This window comes from Pan paniscus, chromosome 12, assembly GCF_029289425.2.
Source record: "Pan paniscus chromosome 12, NHGRI_mPanPan1-v2.0_pri, whole genome shotgun sequence".
NCBI lineage: Eukaryota > Metazoa > Chordata > Mammalia > Primates > Hominidae > Pan > Pan paniscus.
In genome coordinates this window covers 17,850,272-17,870,880 of record NC_073261.2, presented here as the reverse complement: position 1 = coordinate 17,870,880, position 20,609 = coordinate 17,850,272, and the positions used below count along the sequence as shown (strand labels likewise).

The 20,609-nt window shown below is 39.8% G+C and overlaps 1 protein-coding gene and 1 long non-coding RNA gene across 7 annotated transcripts in view; one reads left to right on the top strand and one right to left on the bottom strand.

Moving 5' to 3' along the window:
• LOC129397113 (ranBP2-like and GRIP domain-containing protein 4) overlaps window positions 1-8,068 on the top strand; it is a 65,171-nt gene extending 57,103 nt beyond the window's left edge. For all 6 annotated transcript variants that reach the window (XM_055107439.2, XM_055107440.2, XM_063594695.1 and 3 more), the window contains one exon: window positions 4,852-8,068. In XM_055107439.2, coding sequence (XP_054963414.1) covers window positions 4,852-4,886 — 35 coding nt within the window. In that variant the 3' untranslated portion in view covers window positions 4,887-8,068. The remainder of the gene's footprint in view (window positions 1-4,851) is intronic.
• On the bottom strand, window positions 2,155-14,278 carry LOC129397114 (uncharacterized). Its single transcript, XR_008624282.2, has 3 exons — window positions 14,214-14,278; window positions 9,206-9,285; window positions 2,155-3,069 (listed from the first exon to the last, which is right to left on the bottom strand). It is a non-coding gene; the product is annotated as an uncharacterized LOC129397114 (long non-coding RNA).
• Window positions 14,279-20,609: the final 6,331 nt, after the last annotated feature.

The following is a 20,609-nucleotide window of genomic DNA, read 5'->3' as shown; positions in this document are numbered from 1 at the left end:
CAACATGGTGAAACCCCGTCTCTACTCAGAATACAAAAATTAGCCGGGCGTGGTGGCGCATGCCTGTAATCCCAGCTACTTGGGAGGCTGAGGTAGGAGAACTGCTTGAACCCAGGAGGCAGAGGTTGCAGTGAGCCGAGATGGTGCCATTGCACTCCAGCCCGAGCAACAAGAGCAAAACTCCTATCTCAAAAAAAAAAAAAAAAAAAAAGAATGTAAACTACAAGATGGTTCAAAAGAAATTACACAGAATTCAGCATGGGAGAAACAAAAAACAATAGTGGGAAAAGACATCAAACATGTTTTTACTAATCGAAGTTCTAAAAGGAGAGACAAGAATACAGCACAGATAATATATGAAGAGAATGGCTGGAAATCTTTCAGAACTGTTGAAGGATATCTATCCACAGATTCAAAAACCCAATAAAATCTCAAGCAATATTTAAAAAAAAGAAGAAATCTACTTCTAGTCACATAAAAGTAAAACTGCCCCTAAAAAAGACAGAGAGAAATCTCAAAAGCAGCCAGAGAAAGAAGACACATTGCCTCACAATAGACTTCTCAACAGCATTGGTGTAATACTATCTCATGTACTAAAAGAAATAACTGCCAACCTTTTATATTTTCCAAGATCTCTTCTGGAAAACAAAAACTTTAAGAATCTGCCTTCACTGAAAATTCTTAATGATGTACTTCAAGCAAAAAGAAAATTTCCTAGGTAAAAGGTCTAAGATGCCAGAAAGAAAGACATGCAAAGGAAACTTACCACCATATTACAGATATGGACTGTCAGTCTGACTGGTCACACTAGGGGCATTTTGTTACCAAGGCCTTGAAAATAATAACCAACACTGCATACATGAGGGATGCCAGAAGAAAGGTCTGAGAGCCACTCTTCCTGGCACTGAAGGAAACAGGGCCCATCAGAGCAAACAAGTACCTTTTGCCTCTCTCATCTCCTTGGAAGCAAATGTTTATAATCTCTGGTTTTGTGTAAAGTTTATAACAGTATTTTTCATTCAGGTTGCTACCTATTAGTGGATGGTGAAATTAATTTGGTGGATCACATTCAGAATATATTTTTTTTAAATCAAAAGAATACAAGCTGGGCTCAGTGACTCACACCTGTAAGCCCAACAGTTTGGGAAGACCAGGCAGGAGGATTGCTTGAGAACAGGAGTTCAGAATCAGCCTGGGCAACATGGTGAGACCCTATGTCTACAAAAATTTTAAAATATGCCAGATCTGGTGGCATGTGCCCATAGTCCTAGCTACTCGGGAGGCTAAGGCAGCAGGATTGTTTGTTATAAGGAGTTCGAGGCTGCAGTCAAACTTCTGGTCGAAATCCTGGTCACGCCACTGCATTTCAGCCTGGGCAACAGAGTAAAACCCCATCTTTAAAAAAATATTAAGAAATAAAAATAATATGTGAAACGTTAGGATATGTTGAATCTGGTAAGGATAAGCAATTATTTCTTGAAACTCTACATATATACATGAGTGTTGGTAAATACCTGACTGTATCATCAGCTCTAGATATAAAATGTTTATGATGTTGGCTGTGAGTTAATGAGGAATAGTTTTCCTTTCTGTGGGTTTGGGTGTATTTGGGAAACATTAGCTTAGGGGGTAAAGTAGGTTACCCAACTCTGAAAAGCAGCATCAAAATCTTTATAATAAACACATATTAGGGGCCCAACTTAAATTTCAAGCAGATGTCATGAGCTGCTCAGAGTAGCGTGTTACAACTCTGCGTTATAAGGTAAAATGACTTAGAGTGTAGCAGTAGTCCCCAAACAATGTCAAATAGACAGTGGTAAGTATAGATTGCTCTTCTCCTTGCATCACAAATGTTAATTCACCCTGCCCCCACACGCATTAAAACTCAGCATATTTCACAAATTGAGTGTTTCATTTCTATTTGAGATAGACTTATGGTAAGTCAGCTTTGCTCCCCAAATAAGTTAGCCATATAGTACTTCTATATGCAAAATTTGAATCTCAATTTTACTACTCAAGCCGGAAGTAAAAGTCATTTTTCTATATCTTCTTTGCTCCCAGACTGGGTTACAGTTTACAGATCTGAATATTGTCACTTGTACACCATACATACACAGAGGTCTAAAACTCTCTACAAGTAAATAAAGAAAAAAAGCCCAGCAACCCAATAGGAAAATAGGCCAAGCCTGTTATAGGCTTTTTGATCATCTCCAGACTGGCAGGAAGAGAATGCATACTCACACTGTAAGTGCCTGATTTGATTTGCAGAGGATATAGAACCTTATCAGAAAACAGCCTTCCAAGGCAAGAGCAAATGCACCCTATCTAAGCACAGCTTTTCTCCAATTCTTATTTACCTAAGGAGATGAATAGCTGCCAGGAACATTGTTTGCACAAGGGCAGGAGCCTGCCAGATCTGAGAACACAGCAAAATTTTTATTTTGTCAAAAATCTTATATTCAGCTCACACCATTCATTTCAGGTGAACATACAACAGTCTGCATTTCAGTTTAGGGAGATGTTTACAGTCGTCTGGTTCTCTTTATTCTTGGGAACAAGGTTACCTCACTTGGAACACATAACCAGTGCCAAGTTGTCCATCCCTAAGCAATATCGCTTCCTCCTACTTTCTAGAAGTTCTTCAGATTGTGGAAGACAGACTTTTCAGAATTCTTTGCCCTCATTCCCTCCTCCAGAAATGCATGCCTTTGTATAATCTCTTCCCCTTGAGAGCCAGTAGGCTAACCTAATGAGTTATTTTTAACCAGTAGAATACAACAAGAATGATAGATTACAAGAGATTGTGGCTTCTATCTTGCTAGCGGACTCTCTCTGTCTTCTCTGCTTGGACACTTTGTTGAAGCAATCTACCATCCCAGAGGCAAGGAACACAGGCCATCAGTTTAGCAGCCTTGAGGAACTAAATTCTTCCAACTACCACATAAGTTTGGAAGTAGATTCTTCTCCAGTCCAGCCTTCAGATGAGACCCCAGCCATGCCAACATCTTGATTGCAGCCCTGTGAGAGACCTTGAAATAGAACCATTTCTGATCTCCTGACCCACAGAAACTGTGAAATAAATATGTGTTAAGGTACTAAGTTTGTAGTAATTTGTTACGCAGCAGATTGTAAATAACACGCAGATAAAACCAGACAGAACAGAAAAATAAAATGGCTTTAACTCTAGAAAGTTTCCCCATGTAAAATTTTGAAAATGCTACTCTGCCTAAGGTCAAACTGTCATACATATATATGTATGAAAACACAGAAAGGTGTCTGGAAGGGTAATACCAAATTAAATCTTTATCCAAGAGGAATGAAAACCAGTATTCACACAAAAACCTAGGCACAAACCTTGTGAATATATTAAAAACCAGTGAATTATGCACTTTAAAAAGGTGAATTATGTGGTATATGAATTATATCTCCAAAACATTTAATTAAAAACCTGTACACAATTATTCATAGAAACTTTCTTTAAAATTGCTAAAAACGAGGAAGATCTCAGTTATCCTTCAACTGGCAAATGAATAAACAAACTGGTACAGCCATGCAATTGAATACTGCTCAGCAATAAAAAAGAATGCACTGCCAGTTCAGCAACATGGATAATTCTCAAATGCATTATGCCAGTTGACAGAGGTCAGACTCAAAATACTGTGTACAGTGTGATTCTACTTATATGACACTCTGAAAAAAGCAGAACTATAAGGACAGAAAACAGGTTAGTGGTTGCCAAGGAGTGGGAGAAGCAGCCAGGGAGAACTTTGAGGAGGTAAAAATGTGCCAGGCCTTGGTTGGTGGTGGTACATAACTGTGCATTTGTCAAGACTCAGTGCTATATGCTGAAAAGGGCAGGTTTTACTATAAGTAAGTTGTACCTCAATAAACATGATTTTTAAATGATTAAAACTTTGGTTTTTGTTTGTTTTGGTTCAGTTTTAAGGTTTACCATAAATCTATTGGTTTTAGATTCTAAGTTGTATATAAACTTCTGTTTTAAAACAATTTTTTAAAAAATCCTCTTATCGTCAACAATATTTAGTTGTGCTGGAAATTTTATTTTGGAATTGTTTAATAGAGAAAGACAATAAATAATGTTCAAGAACAGACATTGATTCATAACATCAAAGTATATTGTGAGAAGATGGTATTTCAGAATAGAGGAAGAATTTCTTATGTGCTGGTAAGATTGTTTGTAGATAATCATTTCTGCATAATTTTCATAGCTGGATTGCTTTAATAAAGCCATTTAAAAGTTAAGTTCTAGATTGCTTCATGTTGCTTATCAATGTTTTAAAGCTAAAATAGAATATTAGCTGTTAAGTTGGTTCAACCGGAAATTCAGTATATCCTTTAAAAAGAGAAATTTAGTAAGCAGTGTGTCTAAAGAATGACATATGGTTGGGTACAGTGGCTCGTGACTGCAATCCCAACACTGTGAGGCTGAAGTGGGAGGATCACTTGAGCCCAGGAATTTGAGACCAGCCTGGAAAACAGTGAGACCTGCATCTCTACAAAAAAACAAAAAATTACCCAGGCATGGTGGTACACACCTTGTGGTCCCAGTTGCTTGGGAGGCTGAGGTGGGAGAATCACTTGAGCCTGGGAGATCAAGGCTGCATTGAAGTCTCATCACGCCACTGCACTCGAGCCTGGGTGACAGAGCAAGACCCTATCTCAAAAAAAAAAAAAAAAAAGAACCCCCCCCACCACCAAAAAAGGCATGTGATCAGTAAAAAAGACATTATTTGCTTATATTGTAGAGTGGTTCTAAAATATAGATTTTACATTGAGAAATTTTAATACTCTCTTTTTTCTTTTTTTTTTTCTTTGTTTTACTTTCCAAAGATGAGGAAGAAAATGCTTCCTGTTCTTCTGGATGAGCATCCTATCTTCGTAGTTGGTTTGGACTTCCAATCGGTTGATGGAAGGAATACTGTTATTAACCAAATAGAATCTGTTTACAAAAATGGTTCGTGTGTGTTACCATCATTCTTTTGTCAAAAAGTGTGTATATATGTTTGCATTTACATATATTTGTACATCTGTATGACAGATGTATTTTAAAAGTTTCAACTTGAAGTAAAAGTACAACAGCTTGAAGTGTTGATACCAGGCCACAGCCCTCTAACTCATGTGATCTCCCATGCATGCTGCCAGAATAAAACCACCAGGAATGAATTCACTCCCCACTTCTCTGGAACCTCAGGACCCGCCCATTTCTCGGCAGTACTGTGAATTTTGAAGTTAAACTAAATTTTGGTACCATACCAACTGGAATTTAGGCTTTAAAAATAATGTTTCAAGGCCAGGTGTGGTGATTCATGCCTGAAATCCCACTACTTTGGGAGGCTGAGGCTGGAGAATCGCTTGAGGCTAGTGAGCTGTGATTGTACCACTGCACTCCAGCTCAGGGAACAGAGCGAGACCTTGTCTCTAAAAATAATAATAGTAATAAAAATAACGTTTTATGACTATTGCAAGGTCAGATTTACAGATTTTTATAAATTGTTGAGAAACTTTTGTGATTAGAATATGAAGGAAAAAGCTTTGTTGGTAAAAGTGACATGTTAAGGGGCTATGAAGTAAATATGCTGCAGTGAATTATGCTAAGTTAAAATACAGTTTAGTTATTTGCTTTAAAATAAACTCTTCTTTTTTTCTTTAAAGTATACTATCTCAAAACTCATTATGTTGTCAGAGCCCTAGAGCTGGCTAGTGTAACACTGACTATGAATAGGTGGGCCCACCACTTGAGTTGAGGTGATTTCATGGTGTCTTTCCAGGCTCTTGATAGGGTGTCACTGCATGCAAGCCATGAATCTGTTTTGAGAATTCTCTCCATTTTCCCAAATAAAAACCTATCCCAACAGTGACTATATCACTCAGCATTGGATCTAAATATAAAACTGGTGCTTTCAGTGTTTTTGGCAGATAGTGTTCCATAAGCTTTCCATCAGAAGGGATTTTAGACACCTTAGAGGTCCGTGCTACATCTTCACAGTTCCTCCGAATAACCTTAGGTGGTAGTGTTACTTGCCTTTGACACCTGTGCATATGTTTTAATGACTAGATCCAAACTGTGTTGTTCTTAAATCAAAAATGGGATAATTTTTAATATTTATGTATTAATCACACAGTATGCTCTCTGAAGTTCTCTTAAGCCTTCAGTTTATACTCTTAATTTTCTTTCTGAGCTGGGGAACTGACTTTGCACTTTGGTTACACAGAACATTGGTTTCCAATTTAGTTTAACTGAAATTTGCTGCTGATATGTTGAGTTTGTTCTTTAAAAAATATCTCATATATCTCATCTTTCCTCCTTAGAAGAACAGACCTAACTAGCAAATGTATGAATGAAAATGCATCTATTTCAGAGCCGACATGAAGAGTTTAGTTTTTTTACTTTATAAACTGTGAATATGAGTATGCCAGCTGTATTCGATGTAACTAATCATATTTAAATATATTTCACTTTGACTTTAGATCTTTTGAAGTCTGTATAAACTTGTTTTGAAATACAGTCTCCACTTATGAATGTCATAACAAAATACTTTTTTGCATGATAAAAAATTACTTTGATTACAAAAGGCATATTCTTTCATGGTTTCTGCAATGAGAGGAAGTGTGATTATTTTAATATTTCTATTAAATATGTTTAACTGTATATTTTTATGACTGCTCTTTTATGTTACCCACTGTCTCTTTGGGGTTGTTAATTGGTTTCTGAAAGGGAACTTCAAACTCCTTTACTACTGGCCTTCCATGGTTGGTCCCTATTAGGTTGTTGAGAGAACGTCGACCAACTCTTTGATACCCGCCAGGTAGGCCGTAGTACCTGCCATGTCTGATACCCTGCATCCAGCTAAAACCAAAAACAGCGCTGGGCCTCCCTGTGGACAAGACATTGATTTGACCAGAAGCAGATGTCTGGCTAAGGCTGCCAACCAAAGGGTGGCCTTAGATGAAGGGCTTTGTTCAGTTAGGGGCAGAGGTCATTAATTTTTTTTTTTTTTTTTTGAGACAGAGTCTTGCTCTGTCGCCCAGGCGTGAGTGCAATGGCGCGATCTCGGCTCACTGCAAGCTCTGCCTCCCAGGTTCACGCCATTCTCCTGCCTCAGCCTCCTAAGTAGCTGGGACTACAGGCGCCCGCCACCATGCCCGGCTAATTTTTTGTATTTTTAGTAGAGACGGGGTTTCACCGTGTTAGCCAGGATGGTCTCGATCTCCTGGAGGTAATTGATTTCTTTGGATGTTTGGACTAGGAGATGGGGAGAGACATAGCAGAAAGAGAAACACAGATGCCACAAGGAGGAGGAACAGAGCTAACCCTGGATAGGACTGGACACAGCAGCCAGACCAAGAGAGGCATCTAGTGAGAAGCAGCTCTTCAGCCCTGGGCCTGGTGCACACATCACTCCTTGGTTTCTAAGAACCAAATTTGGCCCAGCACAGTGGCTCATGCCTGTAATCCCTGCACCTTGGGAGGCCAAAGTGGGTAGATCATGAGGTCAAGAGATCAAGACCATCCTGGCCAACATGGTGAAACCCCGTCTCTACTAAAAACACACAAAAAATCAGCTGGGCATGGTGGCATGCACCTGTAGTCCTAGCTACTTGGGAGGCTGAGGCAGGAGAATCACTTGAACCCAGGTGGCAGAGTCCAGTGAGCTGAGATCACACTACTGCACTCCAGCCTGGTGACAGAGTGAGACTCTGTCAAAAAAATAAAGCCAAATTCATACAGTCCCTGAGGAGTGGGAACTGATGCACATCTCTTGTATACAATAAGCTATGCTTGTGCTCTGAACTGTGTAAGATTGAGAATTGTATTCCTTTAAAGAAAGTTCGGCAGAACTGTAACTGAATTACTAACAAGGCACTGAGAAGGCATACCATACTTTGTATTCTTTTTAAAGTCCCTGTTAGGTGGTGATGTAGCTGGAAGTGTATAGTATTGAGGATGTAAAGTTTCCCCTAAAAAATTTTTGGTATTTGGCGAATGGCATAACACATCAAAAAATTGGTTGTATCGTATGATTAAATTGCAATGTGATGATTTCAACTTGGTGGAAGACTTCTACTTTGTCTTGGTATGTGAAAATCCCCTTTGCTTCAAACTTAATACACACCAAGGAAAACAACCTGATACAATTTTGCAAGTGTCTTTGAGCTAATGGTTTTTCATGGGTATTAGAAAGCATTGGGTTATTTATGTATAATTATGTAGAAAGAAAATATTTGTTCCATTCAAGATACGGTTACACGAAAAGGCATCTAGTTGTGACCTTCAAATTATTACTTATATACCTATAGAAAATTCCTATAAATAGGCTGGGCGCGATGGCTCACACCTGTAATCCCGGCACTTAGGGAGGCCAGGGTGGGCAGATCACCTGAGGTCAGGAGTCCAAGACCAGCCTGGCCAATATGGTGAAAACTTGTCTCTATGAAAAATACAAAAATTAGCCAGGCATGTTGGCCCATGCCTGTAGTCCCAGCTACTCAGCAGGCTGAGGTAGGGGAATCGCTTGAACTTGGGAGGGGAGGCTGCAGTCAGCCAAGATCACACACCACTGCACTCCAGCCTGGGCAACAAAGTGAGACCCCCATCTCAAATAAGGAAAGAAAATTCCTATGAAGAAACACTATACCTCTGAGTTTCAATAATAGAGATGATTAACCCAGTTTCCCTGCAAGGATGTGCTCACTGTGAACAGATGTAGTGGTTACCACTCCAGATGTCTGCCTAGCATTTGAGACAACAGTCCCTGTCACCCCTGCCTCTCTCTGGGAACTTCTGCCCCACCACCATACAGAGGGGCAGTAGGCCCAGCCATAATCAACTGAAACAGATACAGAGTTATGACCTGAGCCTAGGCAATTAGGTTTTCTCAGGAATATGGATCTGGGACTAAAGAACTCAGCATCTTCCTGTGACTGGAATTGTAGCATGTAAGTACAGAAGCTTTGGAGTGCCCAGAAAGAGCAGAGAAAGCCAGCCAAGAGAGTGCCAGGTTTAAGTTGACAGAAGAGGTCAACAAAATCGTGAAGTGAGTGTTCTGGGGACCTGAGAGTCAAGGGACTGGATTCTGTACAATGTCTCTGCATCATCATAGTAAACTTCCTACACATGCTTTGAAAGTAAATATCAGATAATTTGGAGCACAGTATAATGGTAAAGTATAAACTGTGAACTTACACAAGGACACCACAATTTCCGCCTCACTGACGAATAACTTGGGGCATGTTCTTGACTGCTCTGAGCCCCCATTTCTTTATCTGTAAAAAGGAAATAAATTACATAGTTGTGAGTTATTGGATGACATAATAAAACCCAGCACAGAGGGCTGGACGCAGTGGCTCACACCTGTAATCCCAGCACTTTGGGAGGCCAAGGTGGGCGTATCACAAGGTCAGGAGATCGGGACCATCCTGGCTAACACGGTGAAACCCCGTCTCTACTAAAAATACAAAAAATCAGCCAGGCATGGTGGCGGGTGCCTGTAGTCCCAGCTACTTGGGAGGCTGAGGCAGAAGAATGGCGTGAACCCAGGAGGTGGAGCTTGCAGTGAGCTGAGATTGCGCCACTGCACTCCAGCCTGGGCGACAGAGCAAGACCCCATCTCAGAAAAAAAAAAAAAAAAAAAAACCAGCACAGAGTAGGCATGCCAGCATTCTCTCACTTCTCAGCCTGCAAAAAGATTTACCAATTTACCTCATTTTCTTCTGTTCCTTGTTCTGACCTCAGTGCATGACCCATAGCACCAAGTGTTACTGTCGTTTATGAGTGAACAATTGTGTTAATAAGGAAATAAATTGAATGTTTTCCAGTATTTTGACCTTATTTTTTAAAACTTTGTACCTCCCAGAGCTGGGAAGAGATTCCAGATTTCCAGACTTAGTCCAGAGTCATGACTAATGCTGGACTTTGTCTATAGCTCTTATTGAAATGTCAGAAAACATTTTTTGCCCCAAAAACTATTAACTGATAAATTTATAGCATCAAACTGCATTTTTTAAAGGAGGCTTTTTGTTTTTTCTTTTTTGAGAGATAGAGAGAGTCTTGCTCTGTCACCCAGGCTGGAGTGCCTTGGCATAGTCTCAGTTCTCTGCAATCTCTGCCTCCCGGTCTCAGGTGATTCTCCTGCCTCAGCCTCCCAAGTAGCTGGGACTACAGGTGTGCACCACCACATCTGGTTGATTTTTGTTTGTTTGTTTTTGGTAGAGACGAGGTTTTGCCATGTTACCTAGGCTGATCTTGAATTCCTGGACTCAAGTGATCCACCCACCTCGGCCTCCCAAAGTGCTGAGATTTCAGGTGTGTGCCACCACACCTGGCCAAAAGAGACTTTTTTTTTTTTTTTTTGAGACGAGTGTCGCTCTGTCGCCAGGCTGGAGTACAGTGGCATGGTCTCAGCTCACTGCAACCTCCACCTCCTGGGTTCAAGCGATTCTCCTGCCTCAGCCTCCCGAGTAGCTGGGACTATAGGCACGCGCCACCATGCCCAGCTAATTTTTTGTATTTTTAGTACAGATGGAGTTTCACTGTGTTAGCCAGGATGGTCTCGATCTCCTGACCTCGTGATCTGCCCACCTTGGCCTCCCAAAGTGCTGGGATTAGAGGCGTGAACCACCACGCCCCACCCATGCCCGGCTAATTTTTTTTTTTTTTTTGGATTTTAGTAGAGACAAGGTTTCACCATGTTGCCCAGGCTGGTCTTGAACTCCTGAGTGCAGGCAATCCGCCCACCTCACCCTCCCAAAGTGCTAGGATTACAGGTATTTGGTTTTTTGTTTGGCTTTCAAGCAACCTTTCTAAATTTTGCTATGCTCACTCTTTCTTCACATGTTGGTACTGGCTAGATACAGATTTTGCTTTCCTATTGGAGACTCTTTTGAGAGCTGGCTATCCCCTCTTGCTCCTTTTCTTTTTTCTCTTCCCTACTTTCAAGTTTCTTGCTCTTTTTCTTACCCCATAAGTTACCAGAAATTCATACCCCCTTGAGAGGGCTTTTTGTTTGAACTTCAGTCTTTAGTTTCATCAACTTTTCTAAGGAAATTGATCTGTTAATGAAAGTTGGCTTGCTTGACTTCAGAATATCTGTATTATTCAGTGGTGTGTTTTTCTGGTTGCTTTGTTTGAGCATAGTGTAAATATCACCCATTGCATAGCTTTGGCAGTGACATAAATCTAGCAGCGTAAGATTGAGAAAAGCTAGAAGTCCCACCACAGATTGTATTTCAGTGAAAGGGATTCTTTTTAACTGCTTATAAAACTAAAGAAAACCTATAAACATGGAAAACAATTATTAAGCCCACCATATGCTCATACTGATATTAAATGGTGTGCCAGATTCTAGAAAGAGTTACCTTTTGGTAAGAGCACTGCTTGTTAACTATAGTTGATTGCTTTAGATGTGTGTACACACACATTTAGTGTGTACACAAAAGCATGAATTTTATTCCTTATAACCAAAGTAGAAACCTACTCTGAGCAATTTGACAAAAGGTTTACATTATTTATTTTAGTGTAGTTTAAGATTACAGTAAGATACAATTCCCAAAGAGTGAAATATAAGGCTGGGCATGGTGGATCACGCCTGTAATCCTAACACTTTGGGAGGCTGAGGTGGGTGGATCACCTGAGGTCAGGAGTTTGAGACCAGCCTGGCCAACATGACAAAACCCCGTATCTACTAAAAATACAACAATTAGCCAGACGTGGTGGTGCGCACCTGTAATCCCAACTACTAGGGAGGCTGAGGCAGGAGAATCACTTGAACCTGGTGGGGCGGAGGCTGGAGTGAGCTGAGATCATGCCATTGCACTCCAGCCTGGGCACACTCTCAAAAAAAAAAAGTGCAATATAACTTTTCACAAAATATGGAACTGTGGTAGTCTAGAACGATGTCTCAATATACCTCCTACACTAAGTATAATAGTAAATATCTGTATTTGGTGGCATAATATGTTCTTAGTATAAACCAAAAACACATGCTGAGCATTGGACATTGTCCAATGTTTAATTCATATGATTCATTCTGAGTTTCTGACTGAGATCATTCTTTCAGACTATGTGTATTTCTCCTGGGATCCATAAAATATGCAGCCCTAACATGATTTCATTTTTGTTTCCTTTCCTGGAAAAGGAGAAATCATTCAGATCAGCTTTCATATTGCCTTACAGACGATGACTTCAAAATAGTTTGAAAGGGACTCCTTTGTTCTAGAACTGCTCTAACACAGTAGCCACTAGCCACATGTGGCTATTGAAAGATTGAAATGTGGTTATTCCAAATCAGGATGTACAGTAAATATAAAATACACACCAGATTTCAAAGGCTTACATGAAAAAAGTAATGTGAAATATCTCACTAGTAGTTTTTATAGTGATTACATGTTGAAATTTTAACATTGTGAACATATTAGTTTAAATAAAATGTATTGTGAAAATTAATTTCACGTTTCTATTTACTTTTGATAAAAGTACTACTAGAGGCTGGGTGTGGTGGCTCACTCCCGTAATCCCAGCTCTTTGGGAGGCTGAGGTGGGAGGATCACGAGGTCAGGAGACCGAGACCATCCTGGCTAACACGGTGAAACCCCGTCTCTACTAAAAACACAAAAAATTAGCCAGGAGTGGTGGCAGGTGCCTGTAGTCCCAGCTACTAGGGAGGCTGAGGCAGGAGAATGGCGCGAACCCGGGAGGTGGAGCTTGCAGTGAGCTGAGATCGTGCCACTGTACTCCAGCCTGGGCTTCAGAGCGAGACCCCGTCTCAGAAAAAGAAACACTACTAGCACATTTTTAAATTACTTGTAGTGATCTCATTTGTAACACATTACATTTCAATCGTATACTGCTTTTCTAAAGAGTCACTGCTAAGCCCTGAAATTAACTCCAAATACCTCCCTGGGATACAGTGCCAAGGCAGGGACTTCCTTGAACTTCAACCTCTAAAAGTAAGCAAGAATTGAGAAATATCTTCTGCTTTGAAAAATATTCACTCCCCAACCCTAATACATCAATTAAATATTATTTGGGGGCTAACTAAGCTCCTATTTTAAAATGTAAATTGAAGAAATTAGGCCAGAGTCATTCCCATCTTAGTGCCAATCATATAATCAGATAATTAGATTGCTCTTTCCCTAAAGCCTGTTTAGTATTTTGTTTGCTGGTTTTGTTGTTGTTGGGTTTTTTAATTTGTTGTTGTTGTTGCTGTTGTTGTTGTTTTGAGATGGATACTCACTGTGTCACCCAGGCTAGAGTGCAGCGGCATGATCTCTGCTCATTGCAACCTCCAACTCCTGGGTTCAAGCGATTCTCCTGCCTCAGCCTCCTGAGTAGCTGGGACTATAGGTGCATGCCACCACGCCCGTCTAATTTTTTTGTTTTTTTGTTTTTTTTTTTTGTTTTTTTTTGTTTGTTTTGAGACAGTCTCGCTGTTTCCCAGGCTGGAGTGCAGTGGCACGATCTCGGCTCACTCCAACCTCCACTTCCGAGGTTCAAGCGATTCTCCTGCCTCAGCCTCCCAAGTAGCTGGGACTACAGGTGCATGCCATTATGCCTGGCTAATTTTTTGTATTTTTAGCAGAGATGGGGTTTCACCATGTTGGCCAAACTGGTCTCAAACTTCTGGCCTCAGGTGATCCACCCGTCTCAGATCAAAGTGCTGGGATTCCAGGCATGAGCCACCACTCACAGCTCGCTAAGGCCTTCTGCCAAGACAAATTAGCTCTTAGAGAACCACAGGATTCCTCTTGTAATGTATTACAAACTAAAGTCTTACCTACTCTTGAAGAGTAGAAAACATGAAAAAGTTCTGTGTTAGCCCTTAGAATAATTAAAAATTCATAAGCTCTGAAATAAATACAGGTAATAAAATCATTGCATATGACAAAACAAAAGTTTAAATTGGCATTTGTAAACTCTGCATGAAAGCCAGGTTTCTCACTACTAGAAAAAGAAAAAAAGTTATAAATAAGCCAATGAGAATTCCAGAATGAATCCTGTGGTGCCAAATATATGTTAACTACAAGGAATAACAGTGACCTTACACTGGAAATACTGTAACCATTGGCCAAGGTTAAAGATATAACAGCATTCTCACACCCCTTGCACAGCTACCCCCAATGTTAACATAACTGTTAACAAATTATCAAAACTAAGAAATTCGTCTTGGTATAGTATCACTAACTAAACTCCAGACCTCAGTCAGGTTTTCCCAGTCTTTCCTTCAGTGTCCTTCCTCTGTTTCAGGATTCAATCCATGATCCTTGACACTTGGTACTTTGTCAGATGTCCTGCTGTATGTGTTTGTTTGATGTTTTCCTATGATTAGGGATAGACACTGCAGGACTCAGAGCTACTTTACAAAGAAGCCTCTAGGGAGCTCCCTAGAGAAGACAGGGGAGACAACACAAGGACACGAGGGGAAATTTTAGCCTCTGACATCCATGACTATATAGCAAAGAGTAAACAAAGCCTAACTCCTAGCCAGAGAAACACAAAATCTCATACTAAAGCCTTATTTAACTCAGTTCCTTTCACCCAGTACATCATATACAGCCTCAAACAAAAAATTACAAAGCATACTAAAAGACAAGAAACCCCACACTTTGAAGAGACAGAGCAAGCATCAGAACCAGACTCAGATATGAAAGAAATATTGGAAGTATCCAACCAGGAATTTAAAGTAACTAAGATTAACATGCTAGGGGCTCTAATGTAAAAACGGCATAACATGCAAGAACAGATGGGTAATGTAAGCAAAGAGATAAAAACACTAAGAAGAAATAAAAATGAAATACTAGAAATAAAAAACACCATAACAGAAATGAAGAATGCCTTTGATGGGTTCATCAAAAGAATGGATATGGCCAATGAAAGAATCAGTGAACTCGAAGAGATGTCAATAGATACTTCAAAAGCTGACACACAATGAGGAAAAAGAATGAAAAAGAAAAAACAGAACAAGAGTCAAGAACTGTGAGACAATTACAAAAGGTGGAACATGGAGACTTTTTGGAAATACCAGAAAGAGAAGAAAAAGAGAAAGAAAGCTGGGCGTGGTGGCTTATGCCTATAATCCCCACACTTTGGGAGGCTGAGGCGGGCAGATCACAAGGTCAGGAGATCGAGACCATCCTGGCTAACACAGTGAAACCCTGTCTCTACTAAAAATACAAAAAATTAGCAGGGCATTGTGGCAGGCGCCTGTAGTCCCAGCTACTCGGGAGACTGATGCAGGAGAATGGTGTGAACCTGGCAGGAGGAACTTGCAGTGAGCTGAGATCGTGCCACTGCACTCCAGCCTGGGCAACAGAGCAAGACTCCATCTCAAAAAAAAAAAAAAAAAAAAAAGAAAGAAACAGAAGAAACATTTGAAGCAACAGTGACTGAAAATTTCCCCAAATTAATGATATATAAAGATATGGTCTGAATGTTTGTGTCTCCTCAAAAGTTATATTGAAACTTAATCCTCAATATGATAGTACTGAGGTGGGGCTTTTGGGAGTCAATCAGGTTATGAGGGCTCTATCCTCAGGACAGAGATTAGTGCACTTATGAAAGAAGCCCCAGGGAATTAGCTAGCCCCTGACACCATGTGAGGACAAAGCCAGAATGTGCCATCTATGAGGAAGGAGGGCCTCACCAGACACTGCTAGTGCCTTGGTCTTGGACATCACAGCCCCTAGAACTGTGAGAAATAAATTTTTGTTGTTTATAAACTCTCCAGTTTATGATATTTTTGTCACAGCAGCCCAAATGAACTAAGGTAGACATAAAGGAACAGATCCAGGAAGCTCAAAAAACACCATATAGGATAAATAACAAAAATGTTACATCGAGGTATATCTTTTTTTTTTTTCCTAAGATGGAGTTTTGCTCTTGTTGCCCAGGCTAGAGTGCAATGGTGCAATCTCAGCTCACTGCAGCCTCTGCCTCCTGGGTTCAAGCGATTATCCGGCCTCAGCCTCCCAAGTAGCTGGGATTACAAGCCCCCGCCACTAAGCCCAGCTAATTTTTTGTATTTTTAGTAGAGATGGGGTTTCACTATGTTGGCCAGGCTGGTCTCGAACTCCTGGCCTCAGGTGATCTGCCTGTCTTGGCCTCCCAAAGTTCTGGGATTACAGGCATGAGCCACTAGGCCTGCCTAAGTATATCTTATCTAGACACAGATCTCAATCCTTTCACAAAAATTAACTCAAAAGGGATCATAGACCTAAATGTAACATGCAACACTACAGAATTCCTAGAAGATAACATAGGAGAAAACTCAGGTGACCTTGGATTTGGTGATGACTTTTTAGATATGACATCAAAAGCATGACTCATAAAAGAAAAAATTGGTAAGTTGGACTTCACTAAAATTAAATTTTTCTGCTCACACAGGACACTGTTAAGAGAATGAAAAGGTAAGCCATTAAATGGGAAAAAATCTTTGCAAAAAAATAGTTCTTTATATATGATATATAATAATATATATCATATATAATATTATGTATATATATTCTGAAAAAGGCAAAACCATAGAAACAGTAAGAAGTTCAGTGGTTGCCAGGAGTTAGGAGTTGGGGGCGGGGAGGGTGGATAAATGGTGGAGAACAGCTGATTTTTAGGGTAGTGAAACTATTCTGTTTGATTCTGTAATGATGAATACATGTCATTATACATTTGTCAAAACCCATAGACTATACAACACCAAGAATGAACTCTAACGTAATCCACAAAGGACTATTGTTAACAAAGTTTTAATAATGGCTCATCAATTATAACAAATGTACTATAGTAATGCAAGATGTTAATAATAAGGGAAACGGGGGTGGGAGGGTTTGGGGTAAGAGGGCATATGGGAATTCTCTTCTGTTTGCTCACTTTTCTGATAAGCTGAAATTGTTCAAACAATAAAATGTATTATTAATAGTTTTCAAAAATTCACTCAATGGGCTACATAGCAGAATGCAGATGACAATGATAGGAGTTTGTGAACTTGACGACAGATTAGAAATGGTAGACCTAAATCCTACCAAATCAATAATTACATTAAATGTAAATGGTCTAAATATACCAACTGTAATGCAGAGATTGTCAGACTACATTAAACAGACAAGACCCGAGTACATGCTATTTATAAGAAAATCACTTTCAATATAAAGACTTAATTGATTAAAAGAATGGGCTGGGCTTGGTGGCTCACACCTGTAATCCCAGCACTTTGGGGGGCCAAGGCAGGCAGATCAAGAGATCAGGAGACCGAGATCATCCTGGCTAACACGGTGAAACCCCGTCTCTACTAAAAATACAAAAAATTAGCCAGGCATAATGGCATGCACCTGTAGTCCCAGCTACTTGGGAGGCTGAGGCAGGAGAATCACTTCAACCTAAGAGGTGGAGGTTGCACTGAGCTGAGATCGTGCCACTGCACTCCAGCCTGGGTGACAGAGTGAGACTTCATATCAAAAATATATATATAGAAAAATAAAATTAAAAGTAGAAAAATGCAAATACTAATCAAAGGAAATTAGGCTGGGTGTGGTGGCTTACACCTGTAATTCTAGCACTTTGGGAGGCCAAGGCAGGAAGACTTCTTGAGGCTAGGAGTTCCAGGCCAGCCTGGGCAACAGAATGAGATCCCTTCTCTACAAATGAAAAAAAAAAATTTAAATAGCCCAGCATGGTGGCATGCATGGTATAATGTACCCTAGCTACTTGGGAGGCTGAGGTGGGAGGATCACTTGAGCTCAGTAGTTTGAGATTACAGCAAGCTATGATCACACCACTGCACTCCAGCCTGGGCAACAGAATGAGACCCTGTATCTAAAAAAATAAGCAAAAGAAAAAGGAAATGAGAGTGTCTATATTAATATCAAAGTAGACTTCAAGCAAAGATGATTACCATGAATAAAGAAGGATATTATGTAATTATTAAAGGGTCAATTCAACAAGAAGACATAACAATCATAAATGTGTAAATGTAATTCCATAGTAAAAGGAATCAGGAGGCTTGAGAGATGCTTATTTCAGGTCTGGGGTAAGGAATGTACAAAGTGAACCAGGACTAATGAAGTTATATTAAAACTCCAAAAGACAAAAAGAGTCATTTAAAAGACTAATGGAGTCATATGAAAAGGTCCCAGAAGCCAACAGAAAGGACTCCCCTTGGCCAAATCTGGAACATTTTGACAGTTTGAGCATCAATAAGAGTAATGAACCATAATTGACTAGAAGACATTTAAAGCATAAAAATTCTTGAGTCCATAATCATACTCAATAAAGATGAAAACAAACCATCTTAATCGTCACTGTTGGGGGTGGCTGTTATTCAAGTTCTTATTCTAAAACTTGGTAATTAAAGGTAAATAAAGAATAATGTATTCTTTCTCTGCAGTGGAACTAAGTTTTAGATACAAAATAACCCCAGTGGATGAGGGAAAGTTCTTTAGAGGTAAGAATGACAGTTAATAAATGCAGGGAAAAAAAGATAATTTAATCACCATTTTGCAACTTCTAATTAAGTAACTGAAGTGAGAAAGAATCATTACTGCATGCTAAAACCATTAAGGGAAAGATGTCAAAGATCTCAGTGTTTCAACCCATAGAATACTTTCCAGTGGCAAGAAGGTAAATCGATAGTTAACCCTATAATCTTAGAATCTCTAATAGTGGGTACACTAGATATTATGTGAAGAAAATGGCATCAGGCTGGGTGTGGTGGCTCATACCTGTAATCCCAGCACTTTGGGAGGCAGAGGTGGGTGGATCACCTAAAGTCAGGAGTTCGAGACCAGCCTGGCCAATATGGTGAAACCCCATCTCTACTAAAAATACAAAAACTTTCTGGGCGTGGTGGCGAGCACCTGTAATCCCAGCTACGTGGGAGGCTGAGGCAGGAGAATCACTTGAACCCAGGAGGCGGAGGTTGCAGTGAGCTGAGATCGTGCCACTGCACTCCAGCCTGGGTGACAAGAGTGAAACTGCATAAGAAAGAAAAGAAAAGAAAAGAAAAGAAAAGAAAGAAAGAAGGAAAGAAGGAAAGAAAGAAAGAAAGAAAGAAAATGATATCAATGGTGAAGAATTGTTGTCCAACATGTTTAATGTAATTGTGTTCAAGCCTAAAATTCTGCTTTACTGGAAATAAAAGAGAATATAGTTAAAGGACACCATGAGGAAACAATCAGATAAATACAGAAAGTGAGAACATTGACCCAACTTCTATAAGTCAACTGGCTAGGTCTCTCCAATAAGTTCAAAGTCAAGAAAAAAAAGGGGGGCCAGGTACTACACTTGATTTTTAAAAAGCTTAGAGACAAACAATGAAATGCAACCTATGCTCCTTAATTAGAACCCTATTTAAACAAACCAGCTCTCAAAGACATTTTTTGGGGTCAAAAAGGGAAAGGTGAATATAGTCTGGTTATTAGACAACATTTAGAAAGCACTGTTACTTGTGTTAGGTGTGAAAATTGTGTGATTATATTGTGAAAGAATTCCTTCTTTAAAAAAGATGCATTCTAAAGTATTTAGGGGTGAAAAGTTTAAAGTAATTTACTTCAAACTACAGTGAAAAAAATTTAAACACTGCAAAATATTAACTGCTAAATCTAGATGGTGGCTTTATAATATTCATAGATGAACATATTTCCTTTAAATTTCTATGTGCTTAAAATTTTTCATGTTAAGTAATATATGTATTACATTGGGATACATATAACTATGATTGACAGAAAATAACACTAAAAGTGCAAGATCACTGATTCTATCTAGGAAGTAGGATTATAGGGACTTCAATTTTCAAGTTAGCTTTTTTTTTTGAGACGGAGTCTTGCTCTATCGCCCAGGCTAGAGTGCACTGGCGCAATCTCAGCTCCCTGCAAGCTCCGCCTCCCGGGTTCACACCATTCTCCTGCCTCAGCTGGGACTACAGGCACCACCACCATACCCGGCTAATTTTTTTTGTATTTTTAGTAGACACAGGTCTTCACCGTGTTAGCCAGGATGGTCTCGATCTCCTGACCTCAGGTGATCTGCCCACCCTGGCCTCCCAAAGTGCTGGGATTACAAGCGTGAGCCACTGTGCCCAGTCAGAAAATAATATTTTTTAAAAAAGAAAATCCATAATCGTAGTAACATTTTCTAGATGGAAAAAACAAGAAAGAAAAATAGAAAATTAGGTACAGAAGGTAAGTTCCATTCAGCTGTGCTCAATTTTGGTAACATATTAAACATGGTCAAACGCTTCCTCATATTCCATGTCCCCCTTCCCACCACATACCATGGCAGTTTTTTTCAGATGAATAAAAACAAAAGCTATGGACATGAATGCATTACCGAATGTCAAACTTGCGATGACCTGGCTCAAGCAGCAGAGGGTGCTCAAGATATTTCTGGATCACGTGCACTTGGCCCTGGTTGTCTATGAAATCGAGAAGCTCTGAAGCCTCTGAGGAGATGAGAATGCCTTCACCTAACAGGGAAAAAGCAAAAGAGAAACCAATCCAATTCAAACCAAGAGCTCTCTATAAAGCCAGAAAGGAAATATGAACAGCAAAAACCCCACAAGAGGCTTTCAATGTCCTGCTCACCTTTTTCCCTCCCTTCCTTA